This window comes from Merops nubicus, unplaced genomic scaffold (genome assembly GCF_000691845.1).
Source record: "Merops nubicus isolate BGI_N331 unplaced genomic scaffold, ASM69184v1 scaffold17600, whole genome shotgun sequence".
Classification (NCBI taxonomy): domain Eukaryota; kingdom Metazoa; phylum Chordata; class Aves; order Coraciiformes; family Meropidae; genus Merops; species Merops nubicus.
In genome coordinates, this window is record NW_008585003.1 from 20,095 (window position 1) to 34,172 (window position 14,078).

Below are 14,078 nucleotides of genomic sequence, written 5' to 3' on the forward strand. Positions count from 1 at the left end.
CAATTGTCTTCCAGAATTTCTCCTGAAAGCCCAGCATACTGCAAGCTGCTCAGCACTTCTGCCCAGAACCAGGCTGGACCACCACTCAGCTTGTACCATCTACTGATTTCACAACAGGAGATGTCAGGAAATGCCCAGGACTAGAACTAACCACAGGAATTATATTTTTGGACAAAAAAAAAAATCCATGGGGGTTTTTCAGCAAGGGAGTTCCCCAATCAACCCAATCAGTGCAGAAAAATCTTCCTGATGGTGCTATTTAGTTTCATATAATAATCTGCAACACTGGAAAGGGACTTTCCATGTAACAGGGGAGTAACAGAGAGCAGCATCAGATAAGACTGCCTGAAGGAACAGCATTGAACCACAACATCCCAGGAATTCAGGAAGATAATCCTAAGAGGTAGAAAGGTCTCATTTCTTTCAAAGCAGCACTTGGACACCTCTCCATTTACTGTGAAGTGAAACAATATTTGTCTTGCAGCAAAGAGAAGAAGGAAGCCCCTGGCCTTTGGTATTCTGAAGCTGGTCCCCCCTAGAGTGAGGGGTGGGCCAGATGACCTCCAGATGACCCTTTCAACAAATTATTCTACAATTCATTATCTGCTTTCAAACAGAACCAGATACAGATCCATTTCAACACAAGCATCCAACACAGAGGGCTTCGGAGAATTCAATTTACTCACATGCACTTTGTCACTAAAGGAACTCTCTGTTATTAAGCTGCTCCATCAAGCTCATCCAAACTTTTGACATCAGCTGGCATAACACACCACTTCCCTTTGCTGATCTACTTTAAGTTTAATTCCCTTGGCACTCACTGAGGAAAAAGCAACAAGTCGGTCAAGGAGAAAGGCAAGAATTCAGGAAGTGAATCAAAGAAAAAGGAAATATAAATACAGAAGAGCAGATAATTTGCAGCTAGTTGCACCAGTATTTATCCAGCCCTCCAAGCCCATTAATTTATCCCCGGCACTCTCTGGGAAAATTTGGCAAAGCAGACTTCTGGTAGCACCGAGAAGGCCCACCTGTCCTCACCAGCCATTCTGCCACTCCAGCTGCTAGTGAACCTCCCTCGACCTCAACTGTGCTTCTCTTTTCAAAAGACAGGACTAGCCAGTTTTGCTGAGGAGCTGTGTGTAGCCTACTCTTGGCTTATCATACCAGACTCCTTTCTGTGTCACATCCCTAATGCTAGGAAAGGCTTAACACCAAAGCTAAAGTTCTTAAGACTCTGAAAAAAAAAAAAAAAAAAAAAAAAAATCAGGGCATCAGCAAAAAACAGGAAGGACAAAACCAAAACAGGTTTAACTCTTCCCTCACTTTCTTAGCAAATTTCTGGATTGATTTAACCTTTATAGAACCTCAAGCCACCAAGGAAGATTCCCCTGAGGATGCTACACTTCTCTTTTCTCACATTACTGTAAAAAGCCGTGATTAATAAGCAGCAGTACTTGGATTGGCTTCTGATGGAGACAATCTCTTGGTATGGCAATCCACAAAGTTATCATACACACACACACACACACAAGGAGGGAACTCATTTCTGTCAAATCTGTCCCAGCTCCCTGGTACAAGTCTCCAGTCAAGTCTCCCACACCAGTCCAGGACAGTGGCTGTTTTATCTCAGCCTAGAAGTGCTTTGAGCATGAAGCATAGGAATGAAGGCAAAGACAGAAACCAGAAATAAGATCAAAGATTATATATGCCTAACTCAACAGCAGTAATAGACTCCTCTTTATGGACAGAGATGTGCTTTATCCGCTCCAGACACGCAAGAGACACAGCAATGTACTCACCTGTCTGATAGACATCGTGCAGAGAATGTAGAGGAAGATGAAGGAGCAGTCAGTGTAATCCTCGCCCAGAAGGTTGCGGTGGGAGAGACCTTGGATGTATGAGAGGGGGATAAATGGAAGCTTTGCCACCACTCGGCCATCAAATCTAGAAAAAGAGAACACTGGATCACAACTAAGGACAGTAAAAGAATCCTTGGTTATAGAAAGAACAAGTGAGCAACTTCAACAGCTCACCAGAGCAGGTAAGACCATGTGGAAGGCTAAATCTCCACACTGCTCTCCAGCCCTGCTCTATATACACTACATGAAGGAGGCTAAACACACCTATCAAAGCCCTACACACCCCATCATCCCCAGGGTAAGTAGGCTTCCCTCAGTAACAGCTTTGCCATAGTCAGAAGTGAAGTGTTTCATAGTGGTTTAAGCAGTAACCTGAACAAGCTGTTGGTTCCTAAAACCTTAGTGTTTTGCAGTTTACTGGTGCATTTTATTTAAAAAGTCAAATTTAGTAGATCCCATCCCAGAGCATAGTCAGGATGCTGAATAAAAGATGGATGACTCTCACCCTGCTGTATTGCAGTTACTGCAAGAAGACACTCTGCTTGAAGCAGAATAGCATTCTTTACAGCAAAGCATAAACCAGAGACCTTCTCCCTTCCTACGGCAACTGTACTTCTCAGCACAAGAAGGATGTGTAAGAGAGCCATCAATAGAATACTTTAATACCAACTGTCTTCTCCACACTAGCTCTAAAGATGAAGGCAGTGTGGAGGCAGGATGCTACCCTGATTCCAAGCAGGCTGTCCTGCTCTTGGAACTCCTCCAGGTCCACATTCCAGGGCATCAGGCAGAGTGTGAATTCTGGCCAGTTTGCAAAGATTTCTCCCAACTCAGGCAGTTGACCCAATCTTTTGAAGTAAGTGTGTATGATGCCTCATCAGCATGTGCATATTTGGATGTTATTTTCTCTGCATGCACTGATTTTCTAGCAGGTGTTTCTTGTTTCAAGAGATCCTAAATGAGTGTTCTTTCCTGTGGAGATGCATTCACACAGCTACAGCTCAAACACACGCCAACTTTGTTTACATCTCACACGCAGTTTGGCAAAAGAGCTCGGAACGGATGTTTATCTCCCGGTAACATCCCCAGCGGCTTAAAACTCTGCATTATTCCTGCCGTGAGAATGACAACTACTTCAGCAGTAGCACCCCGAGGTACCTGCTCGTAATTCCAGAAGGTTTTCACAGTTACCATAAAGGTACTGAAATGCACAACTCCGAGTAAGGCTGAGAACCGATTGCAGTAAAGTTTCTGAGAAGAAAAAAACTGAGACAGAATAGCTGATCTCTCCCCTAGGAGAAATCCCATCTGCTTGGAGGCCACCACCACTACAGATCTTGCTGCCCTAGTGAACCATTTTAAGCCACAATAGTCATTCAGCTGCTGATCTTCAGGACAGCATTTTGCACTTTGTGTTTAAACCAGCCTTCCTGACACTATGTCCTTCCAGCACAGTCCACCCTGCTGCCTCGTTACTGCTGACACTCTGAGAAAGAGCCTGTCACCAGTGATTTGCATTTAGGCTAAGCAGGCAATTGGCACAGGCGAGGTGCCCAGCCACAGAGTAGCAGTGTCTGCACAGAACTTGTCCAAAGGGCAGCACATAGTGCTACTTCCATGCAGTTCCTGCTCCTTTTGACTCCTAGGGCAATGAACTCATTCAAGAACAGGAAAGGCAAGCAAACGAGGCTACAGCCACTGCAGGTGTCAGCCACCCTCTTCCTCCTTTTTCTGCCACACCCACAGCACCTCTACAGATGACCTGGCAGTAGCAACTTCCCAGAGGGAGCCTAAGCACCTCCTGAGTTGTGGCTCAAGTACTCTCCCTCCCGAGACAAGCAGCTGCTCTTTAGGCTGTGTCTGGGGAATTACAGTCCTGTGAGAACCAGCTCCATCAAACCGTTCTATCAGCTTTGGACAGAGCAGGTAGAGCCCACCAAAGCTGCCATGCAGGTACAAACACACCAGCTTCCTTATACTGAGACTAGGAGACTTAACTATCTAGCCTCAAAGACCAGAGAGCCAAATCTTTAGATTTTAATTCAACAGCCTCAGTTGTTAGCAAGAAAGCTATCTCAACTTGAACAACCAGCGAGCTCTCTGGATGCTCCTGCTGTTCATGTTCAGGTTCCCTCCAAAGAAAGAGGCAGCTAAAGGAAAGATACGCCCAAAAACTTCAACTCAACTCTGTCTAGAAGGGTGGTCTCTGTGGGCAGGAATTGTCCAAAGAAGAGCAAGACAAGTAAATTTGGGGGTCTTAAAAGAGAAGAAATCACTAAATAGATTTTTTAGGTTACTTTTTATGGAAGGAGGAGCCACACAGGATTCCACAAAAATCAATTCCTTCCTAAAGCTCTTAATGAACTTAGTCCTCTCTTGCTTGTCAGTCATAGCATGCTCTGAACTGTCTCCACCCAGGAAGTGGGCAGAGTGAGGTGGTTTTTTCAGTTGGTTTTTCAATTTGTTTCAGGGGCAGAGGTGCCAGTGGTGTTTGTATTGCACCCAAAGAGCTAGGCCAGCACTTGACAGCCTCGGGTGCCGCGCTACAGATACCCCACAGAGGTTATGTTGCTGGGCATGTGATTCACAATGCACTTCCACCCCAGCTCAGGCCTGCGGTGACATGAAACATCAATGACTCAAGTTTGTACCCACATTCTGAAGTCCTTTAATGCTGTTTTCTTCTGCTCGCTTTCACATCATTCCAGAAAATGCTAGATGCTGAAGTCTGACTAAGCTGAATAGAGACCACACAGTGGTCTTTCTGTTATTATGTTACCCCCAGTTCACCATTCATCCACCCACAGATCTGCAGTAAAATAACAACTGACTGTATCCTGGGGACTGCCAGGACAGAAGCCAAAGGGTTTGGTCCTCAAGAATGTAAATTCCTTTTTGCAGGACAAGATATTAAGCAGCCTACCAGAGGTTACACTAAGCATATGCATGTCCTCTTTAGATTTAACAGCCAATGGGAAATTCACATTTCAAGACCAAATCAAGTTTTAGAAGTCAATCACAGTCTTTCAGTTTTGTATGTCTGAAACAAAGCTTTTGAGAACCATGCAAATCAGTTTTGTTTTGGTTTGGTTTTTTTTGTCTTTTTAAAACTAGACCTATCACAGGTAATTTTTAAAACAAAGGAAGATTACAGCCCATGCCTGGGCCTGTTAGTACCTTAACTGATTACTTTAAGTAGGGCAAAAACAAACCCTGCAATTATAGCTCATTTCTACGGGCACGGGAGCTGACCCAATTTTGCTTGCAAGAACATACTTTGGTCACACTAATACAGCACAGGCAAAGCTGAAGACTGTAGCTGCTTGCCTGACATCTACCAAACTTGCCCTAATCAAGATGTTCCCAAGCAGAAAGGATGTTAGGGTTGTGTCTAGATTATATTTGGCATGCAGTGCTCCCTCTTGAGCAGAACATGTATGTGGTGACAAAAAAACTGCATCTTCCAATGAAATATTGATCCGTTTTATACAGATTAGTTATGGTTTTTGCATGAACTCTGTCAGTGTAACACTTCAGGTGACAGGAGGAAGCTGGAGAATATATTCACCATGAAATTATAAAGAAATCCAGAAAGTTGATACTTACATGGAGTTAAACATTCCCATCAAGGCAGTAAAGCAGAAGCCAATGGCAAACATGGATTTCATCCGAACCTGTAATCAGAAAGGTCAGAGACAATCAAAACAACAGACTTACACTGAGGGATTTGGGGGACACAGCCTTACTAACAAGCTTTGTACAGCATGACTAGAATCTAGAAGGGAAAAAAAAAACAACCCAGAAGCCCAGAGGAATTATAAAAGTAACTGGAGAACTGCAAAAGAGAAGTCTGATCAATGGTTGGGTACAAAGGCAGGCACAGAGTGGACCACAGATGTGAAAAGCTGCCTCAATGAAAATAAAAAAGTGCTCAAGAACTATCCTGTTACCTTCCACAGCTTGGGTTTTTCTTTTCCTTACGCCTATACAACCAATCAGCAGGGGATCATTAACAAGACAGAACCTACAAATCAGACAACTTAATACTAGTTTGAATACTTCATGGAGACTTATAAAGATGAAATTAGCTAAGGCTGGGCAGGAGATGAAGCTGTAACTGCTGGAGAACTCTGTGACTCATACTAAAATCTGTAACTATCAGAGATAATCCAGAAGGGCCTGTCAGGAGGAAAAGTTTGCCAATTGAACAATCTTTCTGTTGGAAAGCTGACCAAAATCTTCAGCAGTCGGGAACTGGCTTTAATTTTCTTACCATTGACAAGTCTCTGTTGTTATTCTTCAGCTTCTCTTCTTGTCTCTCTGGAAAGACAAAAACAACAAGAGTTATAATCAGTTATACCAACCTAGAAATCTGAGTGTTTTCATTTCCAGGAAGACTTAACCTTCTTGGCTCTCCAAACAAACAGCACTTCCAAAAACAACTCCAGCTCTCTATGCCAGACAGTCTATAGTGAAAAACTGTACATAGCCAACTGTTTCTCCATCACAGCAACAGGCAGCAAAGCAGGCACAAAAGAGGAGGCGGCCAGAATCACAATTCAGCACTTTTGAAAGAAATGCACAGAATGTCAAATTTGCTAACTCAACTAACACAGTAGCGTGAGCAATGCTGCCAGAAAACAAGGACAGTGTCGCTGTATCACACTTCCAAAAGAGAGCAGTCTCGATTTGCTGCACACCAGGCTCACCATTATAAACACACTCTATCAGGATTTCAATTCGGAGATGTCAGAAGGGACTCTGAAACTGTGCATGGAGCCAGGAGCTGCACCTCTGCAGCAGTAACATCTTGCTGGCCAAAAACGAGTTTGGGACCCTTGGCACACCTAAAAGATTCTCCAAAGAGGAAAGATGGTTTCCTACATGAATTTTGGTAATGCTTTTATTACTATGCTTTGCAGAGAGTACTTTAAAAATACTACTTTGGAAATTTAGTCTGTCCTTAAGTCATCACAAGCTTCAGAGGTGCCTGGTTTTCTGGGAGGGTGTTTTCCATGCCCCTCCTTGGAGGGCTGCTCTGGCCCCAAACACTATCCACCACCCATCACCTTTTTGTCCCATGTCCCTGTTGTCCCTCATCCACCGTGCCCGGCTCAGGATCCAGAGGGGCAGCCAGGGCTTGGAAGGCACACCTAGCTGAAGCGAGGATGTGGACGATGAAGTATCCAAAGCACAGTGTGGCTGAAGAGTAGAGGACGCAGGACTGTCACAGGCTATCCAGCATGCGAGTTGTCCAGCAGATCCCTCCTGAAGTGTCAGTACAAGAGGCCCAGAGCGTGGAATCTCAAATTTTCAGTTGCTCCTAACTACAAGCCATTCCCTCTGGCAGGAATTTTCCAGACACCTGCTTCCTGACCCAGGTGGAGTTTTGTTCTGGGACATTTCAGCAACCACAGGCCAGCTCTTCAGGAATCGCATTTGGCACAAATAGTTGTTTTTTCCCTCTGCTACATAAGTAACCATTTATTTAGATAGGCTAAAGGTTACACAGGGATAAAGAATACAGCCCTGATTCACTGATACACCTGATCTGTGTCTTGCTCACTTATCCAAATTCCAAACAAAGAGGCTCTGGGTGTCCTATCACCTCACATAAAGGGTCTACTCCTGCCCAAGTCATACATAAGCAGCATTTAAGTACTTTGCTATATAACAGGCCAGAGGCACAGGGAAATAGGACTGGGTCAAAAAGCAGCACCCTGAAGTCAAAAGTCTTCTTGTTCTGCTCATTGCAACACAAACCATGAGGATACAGCAGTAATATTATTTGCCAGCATTGTGGGGTTTTTGGTTTGTTGGAGGGCTCTTTTTGTTGTTTTTCTTTTACTATCTACCCAGCACTCATGTGGACTCCTGGGAACACTGCTCTCTTCTTCTAGGAGCACACAGAAAACAGAAGCAAAGTTGAAGCTAACAAAAACACTCCTTAAGCTGAAATGACAGAAGTCTGAACCATGATGTTAAAGGTGTCCTGTTCCAACAGTGTGTAAAATGATTTAGGCACAAAGCAACTGAAATTGGCTCACTTTATGCTTAAAAATAAGTTTGATAAGTAGGAAACACCAAAGTGAGCTTTCCCATGTAACTTTCACCCTACTTCCTTGTGTATGCACATGATTCATCCCCTGTGTAACCAAATACACACCTCCTGCACACACTCCTGCCTTATCCTGTGCACAGAACAGGTGGCAGGTGAGGCAGGTCTGTCCCACAGCTGTGACCTACCTGTAAAGCCTCAGCTCACTCTTTTTTTTTCAGCTAGAATGGTAGAATTTAAAGGAACTCCAGCACAAACAAATTTGCTGTTGCAACAATGCTGCATCTTGCAGAATGATTTAACATCCAGTAAGTTACTGGGATCAGAGATTTCAAAAGCAGTTAACAGCTGCAAGTCATTTTCTGGATGTCCAGTTTGACATTTAGGGACTGTTTTTTTCATTAATACTAAGAATTCAGTTTTGCCACTCAGAGGGCAAATGAGACACTGAACTTGCGTAGCACTTCCAAAAAAAAAAAAAAAGTCTTGGTATCTTAGGCTTGGCCAGTGAGTATCACAGCAAACAAAATCAGTGGTCATTTCCTAAGTTCTCTTCTTAGTCCCTTTGTGCTTTGTTTTTCATTTGCAAAACAAAATTATTTCAGTGTATAAAAAAAAAATTGGTGGAGCATCTGGATTCCTCAGATTCTATTGTTTATTAGTTTAGTCCAAGTGCAAGTAAAATACTCGCTAAGGACACAGCTTGGATGGTGCCCTGCAAAAAAGTCATTGCCACATATTCAAAAGTGAATATATGTTAACAGCAGCACCTAATATTAAAAAGCTGCCTTATCCACGCAGTGGTATTCATCCCATGCTGGGATTATTCAAGATCAAGAACTGAAAATGCACAAGAAGAAGAATTTTGGCTCCTGTCCCATCAAGAGTCTAAAGATAACAGGTTTTATACCTAGGAAGAACTGTTTGAAGATATGTTTATAATTATTCCCAAGCTTTGTACAGATCAAATGACTAATCCAGCTACCTGGTGTTACAGAGGAATGAGGAAACCAACTCCCAGGAGCTCTCAGAAGCGTTCCTGCCACAATTTCTGTAATAATTAACTGAGCTTTGCTGCACGTTTTACTTTAGAGTCCTGCAGATAACAGAACTGCCTAAATCTCACGTCCACTAAACACCTACACATTGTTCTACCATAGTTCAGTATTTAACGAGTTCCCTTTACCCAGAAGGACTTAAGCTTAGTGACGATGAAAAAGAACGGAGAAATGAATTGCTACCTAAGATCAAGAAAGTCCAGTCATCAGGCCAAGAATCAGCTCTTGTATCACTTTATCCTTTCAAAACTATTTATTTAATCACTTCTGCAGGTTTCTCAGCTTTCCCCAACTCCTGAGGCACCGTGCTCCTCTTCCAGTCTTACCTATTTTCTTTTTCTGCTGCCGGCCTGCGGATTCAGTTATCGTTTCCTTCTTCTTTTCCACTGCCAAGTGAAAACAAAGATATTCTATCATTTCTGCATGGGGATGCTACCACTCCTTTCCCATACAGTCCAAACCAACCATTTTATTCCTTTAGGGGACAGTGGCACAGACGAAAGCCAGGCATGGCTAAGAATACATTCAAAATCAACAAGTTATAAAGCACCAAGGCCGACACCATCAAACATTTAAAAATAAATTTTAAAAAAGTAACACTCTGGATGAGATACCAGAATATTTAAAGGGTTAATTTTGAACTCTGTCAAGAGCCCGTGACATTGTTAACTGAGCAGTCTGGGGACAATTTTGGCTCAAATGACCCTTGCTGATTTGTCATTAGTACTAGACAGTACTTTTGATTCAGCAAGTGGAATGAAAAACGCTTTGTGGCAAGCTCTGCTCCCGATTATCTGCAGTGGGAAGCAGAACACAGGAGAGCCTGTGTTCTCGTACATCCCTTCCTCACAGGCAGGCATTCTCGGGGGAAATGCTGCCCAAGCAGTCGGCCACAGCCTCTCCATTCTTCAATTAACTAGTACTGAAGCATTTCTAATTTTCAAGTAGGAGCCTGAGCTCGAAGTTACTAAACCCCCAAATCAGACACTCACCGAGCACCTGCAACTAACTACCACAGCAGCAAAAATGGCTCACAAAGCCAGCACAGTGAGCTTACAGCCCAGCAAATGGGCTGCTCATATGCAAAGACTTCTGCTGACAGCAAGGGCAGCTTCCCCAGGAAGTAAGAGACATTGCAATTTAGGGCCTATAACAAGTATGACAAGCAGTGAGGATGATAAAGCCTAGCACAGAGCAGCCCATTTTTATTCTAAACTCTACATCTCTGTACCACATCTGCCCTACCAACAAATAAACCTGGCTCCCTGTTAGAACATGGAACCAGCTTAGAGACCTGAGCATTACAGCTCTTCTCCCATATGAAGGACCAGCTTGGCACAGATCTTCTAGCCTTGAATTCCAAAGCACAGGTGAAATCAAGACAGCCAGCCTTCCAAAGCACACAAGGATTTGTGGTGCTGCCTTCTGAGGCACCCGTGAGTCAGTCACAGCTGCCAAGTAAACCACATTAGCCCAGAGAATATAGGAAAACATCTCTTCTGTGGTAATGCAGGAAGACACTACTGTTTTTTCCAAAGAACAAGATTATCTCCAAGAGGCAGGCTAGCAATAAGGGGAAAAACAGAGAAGCCTGCTCAGAGGGAATGCTGGAGAGAAGTGCCAGATGACAACACACCCACAGAATGCTCTCCCCATAACCTTCTTTATGCCAGATCCAGCTGGGGGACTGCAGTCGGTCCATCCCAACCCTAGTCTGCATAACCCCATGGCCCTCAGTTCTAAGCTCAACCAGAGAGCACTGTGAGTGTTTTGAGGCCTACCTATTGCTCCCAGCCCTACCAATAGGGCTCCTCCAGACCCCACTATCCCAGCCTTATGCCAATACCAAGGAGCTCTACAGCCCCAATTCCCTTACAGCTCGAACAAACGACTGCCAGGCAGTTCCCAATCCTGTCCTGCAAACAAAGGGGACAGGACACAGCAGCAGCCCGAGGGAGTAACCAGGCCTGCTCAGAGCACACTGCTAGGTCCACTTGTTTTCACAAATCCCAGGGATGGCTAGGACTCCCACGGGAGAGCTTAAAGATCTCAGATGTGTTTTTTCCTGTTTCAGATGTGTTATCTAACAGTTGAAAGGTGTGGCTCAAGTGGTCTACTTTGCAAGTTGTCCATAAGCCATCAGATCTGCCAGCTGTCCTCAGCACAGGAGGGGGGGAAAAAAAAAAAAAAACCAACAAAAACAACCAACCAAACCAAAAAACAATCACCACCCAAGCTGGATTTTTAGTGATTCCTTATTCTGTTTTACTTTTTTTTGTTAGGGGTGGAGAATCAAACAAGGAGGTTAGAAACTAACTGAGATGCAAGAACTTCAGATTTTTCTCTTCACAGATTACAGCCTCCACATCAAGAGAGATATAAAAACAAAGAGCATTAAGCTCTTACAGCAGTCATTAAGCCACAGAGCTCAAACCCCACTGTCTGCTCTCAGAGCTCCACAGCAAAAACACACTGGGACATGAAGTTTTCAGCTAGGCTTCAACTACTTCCCCAACTTGCTCTTCTGGGGCTCTACCCTACACATTTTTGTCAGCCAAGTGGGATTAAAGTGAGGCAGGCAGAGATGCAATCCCCATCCCATACTGCTGGGATGACAAAAGCCCTTAATTTAGGGGCTGTGACACAAGCATGACTACACTTCAACTCTTCAGTTTATTTTGCCCAGCGGAAGGCTGAAATAAGCTAGACTGGAAAGAGCACACTTTAATAATGTTCTAAGAGCATTTACATCATTGTGAAACACTATTAAGGTAAAATAATTTACCTTATTATTTTATTAAACCAGCTCAGGTTTGCCACAGTTGTTGTGTGCTGTCTCTTACTGCCACTTGTGCAGGGTACATACAACTGAGTTTGAAACGTCAGGTGAATTTCTCCTCTGTGCCTTGGCTTCTGATACTGACAGGTCCATTGAAACGCTCCAGACTCAGACCATTCCTGTCAATACCAGCCACGGATCTTCTGACTGCTCACACTCAGCTCCCTCTTCCCTCCCTCCCACCGCCCCCAGGCCTCTCAGATCTCCTCTCTATGGAAGTACTCTGGGAGTTTTTATCCTAACCAATTCTATTTGTTTCCAGTTCACACTACCATAATTTGGTTTTATATCAGCTGATAGCCCAGACCCTTCTATCATGACTTTGTCATTAGTCATTCCCCCACCACTACTCATCACTTTTACGCTTTACTTATAACGCTTTTTTTCTCATGGCATTCATCATGCAGCCCTAGTATTGTGTTACTATGGATCTGAAATTCACCCCTGCCCTTGGAAAGCAAAAACTACATATTTGTACTTATTCCAAGCATATAAATGAATATACATATACAGGGATTGGCTACTCACATTCATAAAAAAAGATGCTAGTACTGAACTCTTACTCCCTCCTGTCCTCTGTTAAGAGGAGGGGCCATTTGGACAACACAACCAGTCTTTGTACTCACTTTCCCTTCAGAAAAAGGCAAAAATTAAGGACTGAAATAAGTCCTCTCAGTACAGATTTGTGTAACCTGTGAAATTATACTCCTGTGAAATCTAACCTGAAGAAAACTCTCTCCCTCAGCAGAAAATGCAGCAGGAGCCTTCACACAACTTGACACCTGCTAAAGCAGGATGTAACAAGAACAGCAAGACACGTTCTCTAAGGTCAGAAAAGTACTCACACTTCTTGCTCTGTTTTTCCACTTCAGCCTTTAACCTCTTGTATTTGTCTGTTCGGTACACCAGCACCCAGGTTATACCTGAAACAAATACTCAGCAAGTAACTAGGTGAGTAAAGACCTCTTGCAATAACAGGGATACAGGTCAGCAAATACATATGCAAAAAAATACAGGTCATGTCTACAAAACCACTTTATAATGTGACAAAGGTATCCCAAGTCCCCAGAAATCTGTATTCCATGAAGTTCCAGGCAGCAACACTTCCTATGAAATAAACATCTCTGCAAGTTACAGGGTATCTTACTGAGCACTGCTCTTTTGTGGGACTTAGTTCTTTCGTGCTCGTATTTACCAGCTGTTGCTCACTCTAAAACCAGCTGATGAAGGCAGCAAACATCTCTGTGTTCTGCATTTTCATAGCACTTAATCAAGTCCTGAGGAATAACTCCTGCTACTACCAGGACCAGCCTACTAGTAGTAGCAAATTTTGAATAGACAAATAGAGATATTAGGCTAGAAGAGAGCTCAAGAGATTCTTCCATCTAAATCCTTGCCCTTAAACAAGAGCAAAATGAGTTGTGCCAAAAGTGCTGCACCAGGGGGGTGTGAACAGCTTAATGTGAGCTCCTACAGAAAGCTTTGGGCACTTTCTTTTTGGTGTTGGTTTAACAACGGGGCGGTACTACTGAGTCCCAGGGATCACCAGCTGCAGAGCAGGGAACCCTGTAGATAGTTGCAAGATCAAGGTGCTGTGAAAGGCAATAGGTACATGCACCATCTAACTCCAAATGCACTGCAGCAGAGCTCCTAAAAAGCAAGTATCATATTCCACCTGGGACTCTCCCTGCCCTTGAATGCAAATGACAGTGTCTTGCAGCTCTGGGCTGTAGGAGATTTTGGGATATAGTTCAGTGCCACTAACAGGGAGCAGCCTCTAACTTTGACTAAACCAAAAGGGTACATATCCAACCCATCCTTAAAAAACTTCACCTGCTTCAATTTCCTACGATTTAAAAAGCCTTTCCAAGCAGCCCAAGTCACCGTCATCGCAAGTGCAGGCAATTTCTTCGCATCCTTCCCACAGTAGTTACAGAAAACCACTGGTATCCTCCTTCAACCACACTGAAAACTGTTAGCTCATCACACCACAGACTTTCTCCTTCTAAGCGAAACAAACCCAAGCCCCACCGCTCTGTATCATAGCCTGGTTCTGCGCAAGAGTTATTCAGCGCTGTCCTCCTAGGTGCATATATACAGTAGCCTCCGAGCTGCAGGCCTCAGGTGGCCCTTTGTAACCGAGCCTCGCTCCCCACCTCAGCGCGCCACACTTCCTCCCACACTCGCCTTCCCGCTCCGCCCACCCTCCGCAGCGACCCCCTTTAACCCGTTCTCGCCCAACGCTCAGGCCAGACGCGGCGCAG

At 44.0% G+C, this 14,078-nt stretch overlaps 1 protein-coding gene across 1 annotated transcript in view; it reads right to left on the bottom strand.

Moving 5' to 3' along the window:
- Positions 1–12,749, bottom strand: part of TMCO1 (transmembrane and coiled-coil domains 1) — a gene marked incomplete at its 5' end in the record, with an annotated part of 16,592 nt that extends 3,843 nt beyond the window's left edge. Inside the window, 5 exons of the mRNA XM_008946223.1 lie at positions 1,800–1,944; positions 5,466–5,533; positions 6,133–6,179; positions 9,302–9,361; positions 12,660–12,749. Coding sequence (XP_008944471.1) covers positions 1,800–1,944; positions 5,466–5,533; positions 6,133–6,179; positions 9,302–9,361; positions 12,660–12,749 — 410 coding nt within the window. The remainder of the gene's footprint in view (positions 1–1,799; positions 1,945–5,465; positions 5,534–6,132; positions 6,180–9,301; positions 9,362–12,659) is intronic.
- Between the last annotated feature and the right edge of the window lie 1,329 nt (positions 12,750–14,078).